At 38.0% G+C, this 17,934-nt stretch overlaps 3 protein-coding genes across 6 annotated transcripts; 1 reads left to right on the forward strand and 2 right to left on the reverse strand.

Moving 5' to 3' along the window:
• Positions 1–306: 306 nt before the first annotated feature.
• On the reverse strand, positions 307–4,758 carry LOC101304386 (casein kinase II subunit beta-like). Of its 4 annotated transcripts, none has more exons than XM_004300261.1 (5): positions 4,375–4,758; positions 2,879–3,097; positions 2,320–2,429; positions 2,066–2,231; positions 307–1,278 (listed from the first exon to the last, which is right to left on the reverse strand). In XM_004300261.1, the coding sequence occupies exons 1-5, from the start codon at positions 4,547–4,549 to the stop codon at positions 1,148–1,150; spliced, it is 801 nt and encodes a 266-aa protein (XP_004300309.1). In that variant the 5' UTR covers positions 4,550–4,758; the 3' UTR covers positions 307–1,147. The 4 variants fall into 4 exon arrangements, with proteins under 4 accessions (XP_004300309.1, XP_004300307.1, XP_004300308.1 ...); XM_004300259.1 differs by having other exon boundaries at positions 2,069–2,231; positions 4,303–4,758; XM_004300260.1 differs by having other exon boundaries at positions 953–2,231.
• Positions 4,759–5,656: 898 nt separating this feature from the next.
• LOC101305267 lies at positions 5,657–7,946 on the reverse strand. Its single transcript, XM_004300262.1, has 3 exons — positions 7,717–7,946; positions 6,843–7,372; positions 5,657–6,224 (listed from the first exon to the last, which is right to left on the reverse strand). Exons 1-3 carry the CDS (start codon positions 7,883–7,885, stop codon positions 5,931–5,933), a joined length of 993 nt encoding a protein of 330 aa, XP_004300310.1. The 5' UTR covers positions 7,886–7,946; the 3' UTR covers positions 5,657–5,930.
• A 1,663-nt stretch (positions 7,947–9,609) lies between these two features.
• Positions 9,610–14,538, forward strand: LOC101305561 (protein Dom3z homolog, chloroplastic-like). Its single transcript, XM_004300263.1, has 13 exons — positions 9,610–9,982; positions 10,250–10,503; positions 10,828–10,893; positions 10,992–11,070; positions 11,246–11,325; positions 11,415–11,438; positions 11,837–11,961; positions 12,515–12,731; positions 12,836–12,889; positions 13,156–13,202; positions 13,514–13,598; positions 13,781–13,844; positions 14,015–14,538. Exons 1-13 carry the CDS (start codon positions 9,610–9,612, stop codon positions 14,116–14,118), a joined length of 1,572 nt encoding a protein of 523 aa, XP_004300311.1. The 3' UTR covers positions 14,119–14,538.
• The last annotated feature ends 3,396 nt before the right edge of the window (positions 14,539–17,934 follow it).

Raw genomic sequence — 17,934 nt, forward strand, 5'->3', positions numbered from 1 at the left:
AGTAGTTGGTGGATTCCAGGCGGAGGTTGATCAGGTTGTGGATTGAGGAGAGGAGGACGTCGGGGATTTCGGGGTAGGTGGCCATGGCTGTGTTTCTGAGCTCTGTAAAACCCTAAATGTGAGTTGATCATTTTATATGAGAACTATGACCGGAAACGGAAAAAAAGAAGGCCACCGGATTTTAATACGTGGTGTATCCTGATTGGTTCTCTTCTTTTAACCCGAGATTTTTCTTTCTTTCCTTTTTTATTTTTATTTTCTGTTTTTCCATTTCATTTCTCTTGATCATCGGCTTGAGGATACAAATTAATTGTCGGCCTTATTTGTTCTTTCACTTGTAGTGAATTCGATTCTACACAACGACGGTCATTCAGTCCATATTACAGTACGATTTGGTCGGAAACCAAATGCGGCCTCATGCTCAGGTGTGCGAGAGGGCTGGAAAAGCGGAAAGGTCATCCTACAAACACCATTGGTGAAGTTTGGAATTGATCCGCATGCAAATCCAAGCAAACAGATGCTAAATGGACAGTTCACCATATTTTTAATGCTGAATTTGGCTTCTGTACAAGAATTTGAACTACGAAAGATGAAAGAAAAGACTTGGAAAATGTCGGCACGTAGAATTGTAGACATTGAACTATGATAGATGAAAGAAAAGACTTTGAAAATATCGGCATGTAGCATTGTGGCATGCAGCATTGTAGACTGTATATGATAATATATATTCCAACAGTAAGCGCATTCAACCTACAGCTGACATGACAGATGAAATTAAAATAATTTGGACAGGAATATTAAGGGACTACAGGATACATTCTGAAAAATATAAGACAAGGACAAGGTGGCTATTCTCAAAGTGCCAATAACCCCAGCTGAGCTAACATGATTATGAAGAAAAATGTACCACTAGAAAGTATTATTAATACTAAAACCAACCGGATAAGTTCTATAAAAGCTCACCAAGAGGCAGCTTAAAATGGAAAATGAAGCTTGGAATGGCTGCAAATTGATTGATAGTGGATCGAGAACACATGAAAGGAAAAATTTATATCCGAGTAACACTGCCCTGAAATCTCTCAAGAGCCTTGTTGACAGAGGGAAGGAAGTCGTGTATGGACCCCAGATGAAGCTTGAAATTTTGGCATCATGGCTTGTGAAGCTTGAAGCCGAACACTCTTGGAACATAGCTCTGTGATGGCTTCTGTGGCTTCAGGTGCCCGTATGTCATCAAGAACAGGTGAGGAAATGTACTTCCGAAATACGCTCCATCAATGTCTAATAGAGTTAAGTAGTTCAGGAATTAATGCTAGCAAAACTCGGAGCATTGTGTTGGGACCCCGAAAACGAGTCAAAAGCCAATGATGTAATAATCATAAAGCATGTCATGATTGTATAGGCAAGGTACTACCCAAGTACTACCCAAGTATGCATCAAGTTTCATGCTCTTAACAAAGTCAAAAATCAAATTTGCATATAAAAATTGAAAATGACTACAGAAGTCTTAGTACTATATTGCTGCGACAACGACCAATAGAATAAAACCAAGCTTCTAAACCAGACAGAAAAGTATTCGTGTCTTTTAATATCACCGGAATCCATGCAAAGATGAAATGAATTGACAAAAAGTTCAAGTTCTTTCATTTACCATTTAAAAAGACATATACATGTAAATAATTAAGAAAGAAAGGGTGGACCAGTTACCAAGCTACATCCATTTAACAACAAAACCTATGTATCAGACTGTATGATGGTAGGTTTGGTCCAGGGTTGATCGCCAATTATTAAATAAGGGGGCAACTTAATGCAATCTTTCAATCAATTTTTGGCTACTTAGTGCTGCTACTTGAGCAAGTAAAAACTAAAATGCACCGCCAGTCCAAGTTAAAACAAAAGAAGGGGAAAAAAGTAAAAACCTTCTAGCCTAGCCTAACAGAACTATGGATGATGACCAGAACAAAAAAATGCAGCAGTATATAAAGCATTATGTGAGCAGAATCTTGGCATACCAGCTGCTTATATGCAGCCAGCAGTTTGAAATCCAGAAAATAAATACAAAGGATACTACCTTGATACTTCGATCGAGGGTAGTAGATATCTTCACACTTGGGGCAGTATATTTTTACAGTGCTTGACCGTGGGATGTCCGATTGGCCAACTGGAAGGCAGGGTTGTCCGCAGCAGTACACTCTTGGGCATCTTCCGAAATCATAGTTCTTGTATTTATCTAGCTGCACATACAATAGCACATTCAAGAAGTGCCCATATGTAATAGTTGAGATGAAACAGTCAAATAGACAATGAAGAAAAGAAACTCACCATGGCAGCCATGCCTTTGCTTGTCAAAATATACCGTACATGAATCAGACCATAGAGCATCTCTGCTGCTGATTCAATTAATTCATTTTGTTCTTCCGTGAACATATCACCTGCACATAACAACCCACAATGCAAAGTCTCCATCAGAAAGGTATACCAAATGGGAGAGGTTAGCATCTGGTCATCCTACATGGGACTTAAAAAGTATGCTATAATACCAAGTCCCACCCAAGATAAGTACTAATATCCAAAAAGTTTCAAGATACAATTTCACGATTGCTATAATTAAAAACCAATGGCTCAGCTCCAACTAATGGGCTTGAATGATTCAACTTGAGCTGAAAACCCAGACAAGCTTTTCAGAGAGCTTCAAGTTGGTCTTGAACCTATATATGATCCTCCATCCAACTAACTAAGGCCAGCTAGGGGTATAGGTAAGTAGATGTGCGAGGCACCCGCACCTATCTCCCTAGTTCTACAGGTTCTACCATATGTTACTAAAGCTATAAATGCAATGATGGTTAAAGACTGATACTGATTACATTGTAAATAAGCTTACCATGAGATGACTCAACATCCAAGATCAAATCAAGTGCATAATCATAATAGGGAACTTGGCTGCTTAGCCCACAAAGGTTGAAATCATCTTGTATATAATCATCATCAACTTCACAAAAAAACTCATTTCCTCTCAAATTGCAAAACCATGATATCCAAGATGTGTCATCCCCATCTGAACCACTAACATCTGACTCTTCGCTATCTGTTTCAGATTCCTCTACAATCAAAATTAATGCACCATTAGTTACTAGTAACCTGTATCTATCAGTAGGCAAGACAATGCAGATTAAACACAGAAAAATAAATAAATAAAAAACAGGTAGATCAATAAGAACATTAGATAAATAAGTTAGGTGCGCACATATATCTGTTCCTTGCAGGAGAATGAATTTATCTGTGTCCTATGTAAGGAGGGGGGTAGTATGAATTTTCAAAGTGAAAGAGAAAAAAAATCAACCTCCCCCCTTGATATAAAATAGAAGAAATCATAAAATCACCCTCTCTCTCTCTATTTCTCTATTCTCTCTCTATTAATCATAAGAGTATGTACAAAAAAGTAAATGGAGATTAATCTAAAGCTATTTAGTATATGTTAGGCAGACACAACAGTTTGCAAAGAACCACCAATAAGAGAATGAAGTTAAATAAGTAAGTTACTCTCCATCTTATGGACACAGCTCTTAATCAAAACAAACATGTTTGGAACTTCAAGAACAATGCTTTCTTCATATAGAGGGGAACTAAACACCGGATCAAGAAAACATAGCAGTTTAATTTTATCAAATGTTACCAACACTATGCTGTATGGTACTACTCACTATAAAATCCATATCATCAGCTCTTGCAGAGACTAGAAAACTGACAAAGAAATGCTTTCTAGTCCTAAGAATAAGAATCTTAAAAGAATAGGCGAAATTGAATTTTACCAACACTGAAAAATACTCTGGAACCTGTTAATTCTAGACCTAGTTGTTTCCATGAACAATAAATTCAGTTGAATGAAAGGATGGAACAACATAAAGAAGAAAAAGTGACGACTTCTCTACAGAATGCTTGCTGAACAGAGACTGTAGTTTGTGTTAATCCCTATGACTGCCACTACATGTTTCAATTACTTTTAAATTCTATAAAATTGAAATTATTAAACACAAGCAGTCTGTCTATCCTTCTGAATACCACTAACATTTTATTCGACACGAAAAGAATGTGCTTCACAGTCCATGCATTGTGAATTTAGGACCATCAGATACTTAACAGTATAAACACAATCCAAGCTGACATCACAATGTGCAATTCATGCATCAAAACATCATCTCCAAATCCAAAAACTTTTGGTTTCGAAAAGACGATTCTTCAAAAAAAAATTGAAAATTGAAAAACCGAATTGAAAGAAATTGAATTGAAGAAAGAAAAATATCAAACCATGAGAGATATTGGTTTTGGATAGAGATGCAGAGCGAGTCTCTCTATGATCAGATTGAAGAAGACTCTTACCCCCCATGATAAGAGGCTTGTTACTACCACTGTTCTCCTTGCCGTTGATTGCCGCCCTAGAAGTCGACGGCGACGATCGCTCCAGATGCTTATCCAACGCCTCGTTGATCCGCTTCCGATCAACCGCCGCCGCCTCCGTCATCTTCGACCCACCCGAACCTCGCTCCCTATACATCTCTTCCTTCTTCTTCTCCGATTCTCACCCCAACATGCTCAAATCGAAACCTAATTTAATCGAAATCGGAATCACTAAAGCCCTAGGGGAAAAGGATGACGTGGACTAGGGCTTCTTCGGCTTCGGATCGCCTAGCTCATACCGGCCTTCTTCTTCGTCGTCGTCGGTGATATTTTGGGGGTTTGGTTTGGTTTCAGCTACTCTAGCTCGGAGTTTAGATCGGAGAGAGGGTGGCCTTATAGTTTTATACGGAGGGGCAGGATGGTAATTTGACTGCGGTTGCCGCGAACGACAATGAGTCTGGATTATTACGACGGAGGGTGGAGAGATCTAGCGTGCGGTCGTTTTGAGATTCTACCGGTGAGGGACACGTGGCGGATAGTGGGAAGGTTGGGGTGATCGTCAGGTGGGGGCCCAGGTGTGGAGGGTGAGGTGTCGCCAGAGATATTTTCGCTGTTAATGGTTTCTAATCCGAGATTCATTAAACTAAATCAACTGGTTAACAAAAAAACAACTAAGATTTGTATAGGAAGCTCTGAAATTAATTAAGTATTACTTAAATAAGAAAAAGCGGAGGAGAAAAGGAATTTGGGGAATGCGATGGACCACCGGAATGGGAGAAGAAATTGAGTTGACATTCCCCTCTCTCTCTTCTGACCCTCCTAGGTCGGGTCCACTGACGATGTCTTTTGTCCACGTGCTTAAAAAGAGAGGGAATGAAAGCAGATGCTGCTGTGCGTTTTGGGAACCAAGTCACCAACTTTCGGAAGCAGTAAACAGGCTCAGTACTGCAGCTGGTGGGAGACAACAGACTAATGCAGTGAGGTACACCCAATACTACACTCTAGTGAGGGATGGATCACTCATGGACGGGACTGCATTGTCAAAAGAAGAACTTGAATACAACGGAGGGACAAAGAGCCTAAACCCCGAGAGCAAGAGTCGGAATTCATCTTCGATCTGCCATCCGACATACTTGTTCAGTTGTTCATGGAAGCATAAACGCATGGCATAGTATCCAGTTTAGCTTTTGATCCACTGGACTTATTCTAATTCTTTTGGCAACTTCAAGTAGGATTCTCTCCTTTGCGAGATGGATCGCTGTTTGTATGAAAACAATGGGACAGTGTCTTACTCTGTTTGGATAATCCAAGTGACAATTGTCAAGGCGAACAAAAGAATCAAATACTCAAAGGAAGATCAAGTTGGAAAACTCAGCAAACTACCAAGACAAACAGGCGGTTACATATAATGTACAGAGAAAGTAGGATATAGTTACAGCAGGAGCACTAGGTTATGAATACTCTATCAAACAAAAATATTAACATCGAGTTAGGAGCCTTTGAGTGCAGAGAAAACCATAAACACGCTTCACCTTTTGTTAATCCTCATCAAAGTACTTCTCTTCAGCGTCATCGTTGGCTTCCCTCTGCCAGTGATCATCCAATGTCTCATCATTGTCTATCTTTGAGTAATCCAAGTACTCATGATCTTCTCCCAACAAAAATTTCTCATGCATGATGAAGGTGAACTGGTCCATCAGATCTTGCAACTCTTCTGCGGATACAGTTGCTTGCTCACTCTGCCCTGCGGTGGTTGCTTGTGCAACATTGGGCGCATCCGGATGGTCTGCGGTTTCAGGACCACTGGCCACATTAGGAGGATCCACCAGCATCTATTGCCAGAAAAGGAAAAATTACATATGACAGAAACAACAGACAATATATCTAAATCACAAGAGTATTTAAATCATACAAGAAACAAAAACATAAGACATCACTTGGACAAAATTCATTGAGGGACTGATGTTAATGTTTCATCAGTAAAGCACATAGGTTACTTCTCCTTTCTGTACCATTCAGAAATGGTGGTCATTTTGACATAAGTGCCATCAGTTTCATGAGTCACGTATGACTCATACGAATCATATTTACAGGTGCAAAACCAAGGCCATAGATAGTTTGCCAAGATATGTTAGCAAAAGAAAACCAGAGTAAAAGGAAATTAAAACCTGGACAACATTAGCCATAGATTCTCATCACCATCTACTTTACTTTTCCTAACATCAATGTGATCATGCACCTACTTCCATTCCCCCAAGTACAGTTATCTCGCAGTGGAAAAAGTAAAGAGAAAACTCTAAAATTCGATCAGAAAGCGTCTAACCACATAGTGTTCATCTTTCATGACTTTTATCCTATAGTGTGGCAGTTAGCACAAATACTAATAAAGGAAATATAGACAAAGGAATAATGGCTTTTCAAATTTGCAAGTATAAGTTTGACAAAGTTACCTCTGATGATTGTGTGCCCCCATTACCCTTGTTAGATTCTTCTTCCTCTTCCTCTTCCTCCTCCTCCTCCTCCTCTTCTTCTTCTTCCTCCTCCTCCTGTTCCTCAACTTGCTGAATTCTCTCACCGCCAACCCATTCACTCTCATCAACGCCCAATCTCTGTTGCTCCCCTCTAATCTTTGCAACCAAAATCGCTTCCTCTGACCTCCTCAACAAAGTGTCCGACCACCGCTCCCCAGGTCTTGCCATGCCCCTACCACTCTGATCCTGAAACTTCCCAACATACTCATGATGCAAGTAGGGCTCTCTCTCCCTCATTGAATCCTCTGAGAAATAATTTCCATCAAATATCAATTTATTCAGGTATGCTCGCCTCCGGTTCTTCACTTGAACTGCCCTGGACTTCAATTCATCCGAAGTCGGGCTCAGTAAACTCCTCAAATGCTTCACATGCCAGCTGACTTCATAGTCATCTGTCAGCGCATCAAACTCCAGTAGCTCATCAGACGTTAATTTTGATCCGTAACGTTCTGCAGCAAAGTCACAACAACAGCATTAGTGAAATTGAAAAAAAAAAAAAAAACGTTAAAGATCATCAGAATTTCAGTATAAATCGAAAAATTTAACTCAAAATCACCACAGCAGCAAAGAAAATCACATAAATCATGAAAAAATTTCAATGAATTCTGAGACTAGACTTAGCTGTCCTAAAACTATCACATTCCCGCCGCTTAATTCGCTTTACCACATTAATATGGATTACCAGATTGCAAAAGCTACACAATCGTTCTTCCTTTGCGGAAACCAAAGAGATTACAGTTAAGGTTTTGAAGTAGAATTCTTATTGAAGGTTAGGGTTCGGAATAGGGCTTACCTAAGAAGACGGCGGCGTCGCGGGAGAGGAGGTCGAGGAGAATGGACTTGCGCTGAGAGGGAGTGATGATGGTGGATTGCAGGGCGCGAGGGAAGTAGAGGTCCTCCGACGCCGATAGCCGCTCCGATATGCTCTCTATCGCTTCGCTTCTCACTGCCTTCGTCTCCATCGTTGCTCTCTCCCTCTCTCTGTTCTCTTCCACCAAGAAAAACTATTTAGTTTCTGGATTCAACGAACACGTGACAACAGTGGGTCTGTGGTTTTCTTTTATTATTCTAGCTAAATAGTATTTTCCAAAATTTAAGAGGAAATTGAGAGTTTGAGACACCATTTGGGTTAATTGTACAAATTAGCGGAAACACTTTTTCATACTAAACTTACTGATTAGCAATGTTCTAAAAAACGCTAGCCGGTGACTAGCGTCTAGACGGGTTAATCAGGGAATTAATCGGTTTTCTATCTCTCTAAACGGAATCGATTTTCGTACTAGGCTTACTAATTAGCAATGTTCTAAAAAACGCTAGTCGGGCGGACAGCCGGTGACTAGCGCCTAGGCGGGTTAATCGGTTTTCTAGCTCTCTAGACGGAATCGGTGAAGCACTGTCTAGCGCCTAAACGGAGATTAATCGGCTCTAGACGGAGATTTGTAGAACAATGCTAATTAGACATAAGCAAAAACCGACAATGCAAACTGACCGAGGTTTCCTACGGTTTAAATAGAGAAGAGGGCAACGGTAATGCCGTAATGAAATTGATCAATGACAAAACCTAATATTAGAACTAAACAATCATGATGACAAGGAGTAACGAAAGAGGACATGACTAGTCATATAGCAAATCACAACTCACAAGTGCAAAACCTTCTCTTGCTCGTAGTGCCTATTTTCAAGCATTCTTCATTTTAATTTTGGAGAAAAAATAATTATATAAGTGTGAACCGTCAAAAGGAGCAAATCACAACTCACAAGTGCAAAACCTTCTCTTGCTCGTAATGTCTATTTTCAAGCATTCTTCATTTTAATTTTAGAGAAAAAATAATTATATAAGTGTGAACCGTCAAAAGGTGCTAAAAAGGTTTTCTGCATGCAATATCATTATGAGTGAAAGAGTGCATGAAGAGAAACTCATGGATTAGAATTTTCGAGACAGGGTTGATAAAAGCAGCCATTTCTGATTCACAAATATGATGTTGACATGGAATCATTCCCTTATGCTAAATATTTTGTTACATAAAACTAAGTTGTCAGAGTTATTTTTTGTTCTTCACGACTAAGATTACGTCATAAATCATTATAGACTGAGTTTGTGGTGCATCGTGAAGATTATGACCTTACTCATCGACTAATCTCACATTTCACATTTTGTATCATCAAATAACGAAAAGTTAATTATCAACAACCACATACAATTTTTCTTTTTATTGGGTGCTTTTAGCTTTCTCCAATACCTCATGCAACTAACAAAATATATTTTTATATACGTTCATTATTTATTGGGACTATCAGCAGATGCAAACCACACAAATATACACTGTTATGTTGTAGCAGTAATGTGTAAGACACAATCATAGAAGTATTGAAGATAAAATGCATATTTCATATGTCAATTTATCACCCTTACCTCATGACAGACTGACAGTAATTCAGAAACAATTCAACAAGAAATTACAACAATTACAAGCTAAACTCCTTAAATTCTCATTGGTGACCAAAAATAGAGTTAAAATGACTAATTTAGGCTAGATCAGGACGAAACTCCAACATAGTGAAACCTTTTTTCCTTTTCTTTTTTATTTTCACCAACTCTTCAGTCTCCCGCAAATTCTATTCCAGCTCCAAACTCTCACACACAAATCAATTCAACCGCAGCAAAATCTAACCCAAAAACCCCTCAATGGATTTCGCAAAGCAGCACGCAGATATCTTCGGCGAGGACGATGACGATGAACCCACCAACCAAGACGGAGGGACCCATTCCTCCTCCCCCTCCTCCTCCTCATCCTCCTCCTCTTCCTCGTCTTCTTCATCCTCCGCCGCTTCCTCTTCCGGCAGCGAGAAAGCCCAGTCCAGCAGCGGCAATAGCCGAAGCGGGGCCACCACCGGCGGCTGTGGCGCCGCTGAGGATGAGGAGGAGCACGGCGAAGAGGCCACCACGAACAATGAGTATCACGATAGGGCCGATTTTGGGGACGATGATAAGGATCTGTTTGGTTCTGATAATGAAGAATACACTAGAACCCCTGCTACTAGCCCTTTCCTTATTCCTGGTATAGTAACTTTTTTTTACTAGTGTGTAAATTCAATTTTGGCTGCTTATTTGGTTTTGTTGATTAGTCTTGAAAGTGGGTATTTGCATTTTTGATGCTAAGTGATGCACTTGGATGGATGCAAAGTTTGCATTTTTATAATTTACTTTCATGAATGTGTCTTTGCTTTGGAGCAACATTGGCAGCTTGGTCAGTTGTATAGTGATTTTTATTTCATCGAAAAGATAGAGAATTGATGATCCTATCATGATCAAACTATTCTTGCAGTGTTGCCTGTGATACGGAATAATAATCATAATCAGGGAAGAGGGGGTTTTGGGCGTGGTGGTCGATGGCAACCCGGGCATCAGAATGACAGAGGAGCTGGCATTCTTCCCCGACCTGGACCTTATCCGCAGAGGGGGCATAATTATGGCTATGGGAAGTTCTCGAATGGTCGTCATGATGAACGTTTCGTTTCTGAGCTGAGACTGTCAAAGAGTGAAGAAACGCTGTCGAGAAAGGTTATTCAGATTCAGGAAGTAAGTCAATTCATCATTTCTGGGATATTTCTCGGTCTTTCGTTAGTCTAGTACCTTTAAAGCGCAATGCTGCACAATGTGACAAAAGTAGATGTTAATGGTTTACTAATAGAGTCCATATTAGTTATTCGGATTTGGTTCAAGTGATGGAAGTAGCATAAGGTGGATATTTCTGTATCAGATTTGTGAATTTTTATGTTCATGTGGCCATTACTTATTGATCAACCATTCAACCCACAAGTTCTTATCTTGTGGAGTTGCTGATGGATGCCATGAAGTTTTTTTTTTCGTTTGCCTTGCTAATTTGGTAATCTTCTCCAATAGCCATGTGAACTTGCTTGCTATAGTCGGGTAGAAGGGGGAGATGTCATCTTTGATGAGAGCAGCTTGGTAAGTTTTCTGCACCTTGATTTTTGGATGGATATTTCTATCTGTAGCACATGCTGATAATTAATATATTCTTACTGTTGTTTCTTCCACATTCTCAGAGGCTTTTCAAGCGGCTTATTACTGAAGATATTGGAGCCGATCTTAATCAAGGCTTTGATACTTTCACAGCAAAGAATGGTGTGCTTTTGTTTCAATTAGTTCAACTATATTTGAGGATGAACTATTGAAATGGGGATTTCTATGTTGAGTTAAAATATTTTCCAGACTTTAGGGTTTTATGCATATCAAGGATGATCGTTAGGCAGCTTTATGATTCTTTTCTTTTTCTCTTTCCTTTTCCTTTCTTTTACAGATTTGGGCTCTCAAGGTTTTGGTGATCTTCTTGCCTGCATCAGAGACAAGAATATTCCACTTCAAAATATTCATTTTGTGGTGAGAACGAATTGCTCATTAAGGTTTCCTATTGTTATAGTTCTCATGTAGGTTATTAACTAAAAATTCGTCCACTTCTCTTTTGACAGACTTATCGCAACAACCTTAATAAGGTATCTGCTATCCCCTTTCATTATTCTTTTTCTCTCAAGATAATTACTTTTGTTTGTTAGGATGAATTATGATCAGAGTTGTAGATGCGTAATAATCTTGGATCAGATGGTGTCATCTCTCATCAGTGTAATGCAAAAAACCAATTTATGAGCAGATCACTGATTGCTTTTAAGGAACTTCAAGTTACTGATAAAATGTAATTATCCATATGCATACTTATGGTGGATAAGAAATTAAGAATCAGACGGTACTAAATGAAGGATTAGGCATCCATCAGGAAAATACTGGATACTGTAGAACACTGACACTCACTGATTATTATTGGATGCTATCATCTTTGTCAGTGTGATAAATAGTTTCTGTTGTTCTGTTTCAAATGATTCTCTGTTTTCTTTAGATATTAGCCACTGCTTATATTCGGAATGAGCCTTGGGAAATGGGAGTGCATAAAAGGAATGGGGTTGTCTATCTTGATGTACATAAACTTCCAGAAAGGCCACAAAATGAAATGGATCGTCGAAGGTACTGGAATTTCAGATAGTCTTTTTTGAAGTTTATTCCGTCTTTCTAGCATGATGATGATGATATGTCCTTGGAGTAACTGATATTGCTTTTTGGTTTAGTAATGGAGCTCTACTGCCCAAGAAAGATGGTTATAATATATGAATTGCTTTGAAACCTTTCAACCAAATTAGTGACTGAAAGATGGTACTTTTTTTTTAATAAGAAAGATGGTACTTACCCAACTGTAATTGAGTTTTCCAATGAAAAAAGGGGAAGTATGATAAGTAATGTGGAAGTCTACTAGCATTACTGTTCTTGTTGGAAATTACATAGATCTGGGATGAAATTGAGAGTTGGTGCAGAAGTGATCTCAAGGTCTATGATAGTAAAGTTGGGATATAAGCATGTTACCGAATTAATAATTCATTGGGGGAAATAGTGAATTTTCAATTTTATGAATACCTTGACCATTACTTTGAACTGCTTCAATAATCCTAGATATGTGTAGATATATCTTTCCATGATTCTCAGTTTCAGGTGTGTTTTATACAATCTTGTCTATCCAATTTAGGTGTTACTGGGGATACTGTTTTGAGAGTCTTGCCACTGAAGATCCAGGAAGAGGTGATGGAGAGTTGATACATCACGTAGATGCCAATATTGAATACTGTTCAGTAATTAAAACCAAATTGGGGGCTCATCGTATTCTGATGGGCGCTGAAATGGATTGCTGTGATTCAACTGATGATGGAAGGAGATTTTACGTGGAGTTGAAGACAAGTCGTGAGGTTGGTACTCTTTCCTTCTTCTCCATTCTGTATCATGCAGTCTTTTATTCAATTAGATTTCTCACCTCACTACCTTTAATTTTTTTTCTTTATCAATTTCGCAGTTGGAGTATCATACCGAGGAAAGATTCGAGAGAGAGAAGCTCCTCAAGTTTTGGGTACAGTTAGTTCTTATTACTACTACATATATTGTTTCTCTTCAATCTGTACCTTATTTACTGGCTACCATATCCTCAGCTAGAAATACATGAATTTTCATGAGCCTATGCCAGAACTGATATGCAATGTTTGAACTTTTTGTGCTTAATCTCACTGTTTTATGTGAGGAACTGAGCTTTTGTCATCATCCCTAATTGCTTTCTGTTATGCTTCCAGCAACCTGTTACTTCTGGAATACTTAATTTCTCTATTGAATTTTCTGCAGATTCAATCATTCTTAGCAGGCGTGCCCTATATTGTAATTGGATTTAGGTAAACCCAAGTGCCACTTAACCCTTTTATGTTCTTATTGGATGGTCAATCAATTGTACATCAAAGAAATGGTTAGGTTTCAAAATGGTTTTAGGAGAAACAACATTGATTGAAGGAATAAATGGGGAACATTGACTTTATTTATGATCACCATAAATATATCTTCAAGTCCACAGAAATGAGCAATATCACATAGTGACTGGTATTGTGTATACAGAGTGCAATTTCTTGCTCCAAGCAGATTTTTTTCTGGAAATTCTTTCTAACTTCTATAAAAGAAGGTCTGTCTAAGTAATTATTTTTTCGTGCAGGGATGATTCAGGTAGACTTGTCCGCACAGAGAGACTAAGAACCAAAGATATAACACAGAGAGTGAAAACGAAGAACTACTGGCAGGTGAGCTACTTTCTGCAATTTCTATGGTTGCTATGGGTTTTTTCAACCAGCTTCCCGCCCGTTACATTCTGGTGATAGTATTTGTAAAGTTTTATTGCTTGTGGATGTGGTTGTGGTGAATAATCCTGTGTATATTACTCGTAATGAAACTGGTCCACGTGTCTAATGAACCTAATTGGCAGGGAGGAGTTTGCTTGGCATTTGCTGATGAGGTATTATGCTGGCTGTATGGAACAGTTAAAGAGAGTGAGTTTCTAAATTTTCCACCTTTCCCTTGTTTCGGTTGAGCAGTAGATGGAAGGTTACATATTATCATATGGACATATGGTAATTGCATCTTTAGTAAAACTTTTGTAACGCCAATGAAATGAAGCATTCTGATAGACAATGTGCTTTTTTTGCATGTGTGGCTTCAGATGAAGATTACATATTGCAGTTTGCTCCTCCTTTCCAGCGTTTGGAGCTTCTACAAGCTCAATCTTGCCCAGAGGCAATCACTAACCATGTAGAGCAATTATAAAATTTGACAACGGTGAAGCACAGACCAAAATGGGGTGAAGCATAGACATAATTTAAACTGTTTTTCCTCCGCTCCATCGTTTCTGCTTCTTTATACTAGTTGTCACTTTTGTGGCACAAAACTAACAGTCATCCTATGAACAGCTACCACAAAATGCCTGTTACATTGATAACCCTTTTTTGTTCCCTCAATAGTCAGTTGATTGTAATGTGACCAAGGTCACCAATTGATAGGAAATTTATACAGTACTAGTGTATCTTGTTTTTCATTTCCCCCTATATTATAAGTGCAAAAACATTCGCAGTAGGCTGCCATCATTTCAAACTGCTTATCACGCATTTCCCCTCTAAGGATATGACACTGCTCTTGTTATCTCGCTTCTCACCATTCGCCAAACCATTACACCTTCTTTTACCGGGCGCCTCTCTTGCCATGAATCATATCGTTCACTTCATTCCAGAGAATCCAGCAAACATATACACATTTGTATTTAAATTACTGTTGGGTACAATTGGTATATAACTTGATAGCTGATAGACTTGGCTCGGAGCTGCTGCTGAAGTGAGATGCATGAGATGATACTTGAATGGCGTGACATGGAATGTCACAGGAAATAAAGCAAGATGGTAAATAACTAATATTCATGGTATCCATGTGATACCAGTCTATAGATTAACCTCAGATAAGCGTGAGATATCAGAAGAAACTAATATTTGTTTAGCAGCTTACCTAATATTCTCTGTCACTCTATTGAGGTTCAAAGAAATGTATGATTCGTCGTACCTCTAATATGGGAGTTGTACTTTGACTTTTTTACTTCTTGTAAAAGTTCAAGTATCTACAACCCTCTGTTGCGCTATTTGCTATTACAAGGAGGGTTTTTGTTTTGATTTGGGCCACCAATTGAAAAACATTTCTGAGAAGTTCATAATGAACACAATAAATGGGAAGTGAATCAAGTGATACTAAACATTGGGCATCTTTATTCTAGACATTATGTTAAATAACATCGCCCTCTTTCTTTTTTCCTTACGTATTTGTCCATAGTCTTTTCGACTATACGAGATAGGTGAGCTGATGAATGAGCGAGAAAAGTGTAATAAGGGTACTAACCTATACATGAGTCACTTGATTTTATTTGCCCTTTAATACGTAAAGTAGTGGATCGATTCATGATGTATCATTTACTTTTAATGAATGAAATATATTTATTGTACAAAAAAAAAAAAAATAACATCACCGCCTTTTATATGATTAATATATGTATTTTGCAGTGCAATGCTTTCTTGATATCATTTTTGATGTGTATCAGTGTATATATATTGCTTTGCTTTACAAATTGAGTAAATCCAATCTTAAGGTGATTGAGGTAGGCGGCGTATTGTATCTTGCAAAATGCACACTGTTGTATCGATAGAGTTTTTGCCAAAATCATATACCCCAGTACTATTTTTGAAAACCGTATTCCAAAAGATGGTCGTTGGCATGGACTGTATCATAAGAACTATAAAATATAGGAATCTCATGATTCACTAAGGAGTAAGGACTTAAAACAACAGATTTCACTAAATGAGCTAATAGTGAATTTAGTAAAGTTCATGACACTCATAAATGACCAAGCTAGCTCTCATACAAACATTGCATAAGAATATAGGATACAACCAAAGATCATGAGATTGTCAGACATGAACTCCTTGTTGGCGACGAGCCATGTTTTGCACCTTAACCTCGGAATCCTTGACCCTTATAACGAGCTTACTGAACTATTGCAGCCGGGTTGTCCCCGTAATAATGGCAACTGTGAACCCGACAATCCTTATAAACGGGGTCGCTCTGTTCATCGGTGCTTTGGTTTTGGGGGTCGATGATATTAAGTGTACGTATACGCACAATTTCCAGATGCATTTGCAGATTTGAAATTAAGTGTCTAGTTAGTTAGTGAGCCATTATTATCATTAAGAAGCTTCAGTTCATCTATATATATCATGAGATAGAATGCATCTTTGCATGCATCTTCTGGAGTCTGGACGATTGAGATCGCGAAGAATATAATTCAATGATATATATTTGCTAGAGTGAGCTGCAGAATATAGCTAGTATTAATCTTCTTGTAATGAGAATTCACCTTTCTACACTTCCATTTTATTTTAATGTTTTGTACTTCTATAAAAGCCTCAATGAGGTGATCATAGACTTCGGGAAAACTCCTCATGAACTGCTTGACATTACAATTTCAGTTCACCCGTAGACTGGCTTTTCTATACTTCTATATACCAGTCTTATAATACATCATGCATGTAGAAACTTCTTACAAGCACTCTAACTATATATGTTCGACAGTTCGAGAGGCACAACCCAATTAATTAAATATGTACACACAGTTCCTACGTACAATACCTTACCAATAATTACCTTTATTACACTTGCAACTCCTTAATCTCTCATACACTCCCATGCATTCTACAAATCTTCTGCAAATCTTACAAATCTTTCTTACACCACCTCGCGTTACACTCGACTTCGTCAAATCTTACAAATCTTTCGGGTGCGATGTAGGTTGGCTTGGGTTATCACCAACCGATTTGGTTGAAGGTAGGTTTGCCATTCCCGATGACCCTAGGATTTGAGTGTCCATGACTGACAGTGATTTGAAGACTTCAGAAGATCTGATGGAGAATGACGAGTAGTTTGTGAAGGAGAAGATGAGGAGTTCAAAATGGTTCGAGGAGAATGACGAGTTAATTTGTGAAGGAGAAGATTAGGAGTTCAAAATGGTTCGAGGAGAATGTGATGGGGAATGGTTCTTCGAAGGAGAAGAGGAAGAATCAGACATGGTTTGAGGAGCTGACTCTGATGAAGAAGACCAAGACGAAAACCAAGGTTGAAGATTGTACGTGATGAGTTCATGATCATGCTCTTCATGCTGTGTTGACGGAGCTTCTCTCTATACGTGGCATATGTTGAGACGATTTCATGATCAGCATAGAGGCAACGTACGACACACGAAATCGTTGTGTGTGGGTTTTGAAACTTTGAATTGGCGAAAGTTGTTGTATTCATCATGGTGAATCTGAACTAACTATGACTGACCAATCACTATTATTCATTTAATGTAGTCAACTACATGACACTAACACCAAGACTAACACCGTTAAAAAGAATCGAGAAAAAAAAATTAAATGAAGATGGTAAAAAGTAAGGCTAGGGTAAATATTAATTGGCAATTAATTCCAAAACGCAATTAATACGATTTTTAAATGTTTTAACGAGACTTTTTATCCTTTTTTATTTATTTTATTAAAATGCATTAAATATGAAATTTACCTATTTACCCATTGTGAATGATGTAAGATCCTATGTGCTCTTATAAGGGGTAGGCGAGTAAAATTTACTATTATAATTAGGATTATGTATGATTATCTATTTATTATTTTCATTGTTGTATTTGTAATAAATAATTTATTTTAATTAAAATTAACCTAATTAATCGAATATTCGAATTACATTTTTAAAGGGAATGAAAAAAGTACATGAGTTAGCTAAATTGAATCAAAATTATCTCGAGATTATTTTCATCTTGTCGGATTGAACCAACTCCATTCCGTTCTATAGTTATTTTTAAATGAGCTACATTATCTAAATAAAATGTCATGTGATAATATCAAAACATATGATTCCATTACTCATGCTCAACCTTATATTTTTTTTTTTTTTCTAGAATCCTACATTATTTAGATAAATTTTGGTTATGAGTATCGTTATTTAATAGAGTACATTTGATCATGTCGATTGTGACACAAACGAATACATATCATA

The sequence above is a fragment of the Fragaria vesca genome, linkage group LG5 (assembly GCF_000184155.1).
Source record: "Fragaria vesca subsp. vesca linkage group LG5, FraVesHawaii_1.0, whole genome shotgun sequence".
Lineage (NCBI taxonomy): Eukaryota > Viridiplantae > Streptophyta > Magnoliopsida > Rosales > Rosaceae > Fragaria > Fragaria vesca.

What these genes read in the sequence shown, in the direction of transcription:
- LOC101304386 (XM_004300258.1), bottom strand. Translation starts at nt 4,549, where the DNA reads ATGTATAGGGAGCGAGGTTCGGGTGGGTCGAAGATGACGGAGGCGGCG. An exon ending in CAAAACCAATATCTCTCATG is followed by an intron (nt 3,098 to 4,302) that starts GTTTGATATTTT and finishes TTTTGATTGTAG; the next exon opens with AGGAATCTGAAACAGATAGC. An exon ending in GGATGTTGAGTCATCTCATG is followed by an intron (nt 2,430 to 2,878) that starts GTAAGCTTATTT and finishes TGTTATGTGCAG; the next exon opens with GTGATATGTTCACGGAAGAA.
- LOC101305267 (XM_004300262.1), bottom strand. Translation starts at nt 7,885, where the DNA reads ATGGAGACGAAGGCAGTGAGAAGCGAAGCGATAGAGAGCATATCGGAG. An exon ending in CGACGCCGCCGTCTTCTTAG is followed by an intron (nt 7,373 to 7,716) that starts GTAAGCCCTATT and finishes ACTTTGCTGCAG; the next exon opens with AACGTTACGGATCAAAATTA. An exon ending in GGGGCACACAATCATCAGAG is followed by an intron (nt 6,225 to 6,842) that starts GTAACTTTGTCA and finishes TTCTGGCAATAG; the next exon opens with ATGCTGGTGGATCCTCCTAA.
- LOC101305561 (XM_004300263.1), top strand. Translation starts at nt 9,610, where the DNA reads ATGGATTTCGCAAAGCAGCACGCAGATATCTTCGGCGAGGACGATGAC. An exon ending in TAGCCCTTTCCTTATTCCTG is followed by an intron (nt 9,983 to 10,249) that starts GTATAGTAACTT and finishes CTATTCTTGCAG; the next exon opens with TGTTGCCTGTGATACGGAAT. An exon ending in AGAAGCTCCTCAAGTTTTGG is followed by an intron (nt 12,890 to 13,155) that starts GTACAGTTAGTT and finishes AATTTTCTGCAG; the next exon opens with ATTCAATCATTCTTAGCAGG.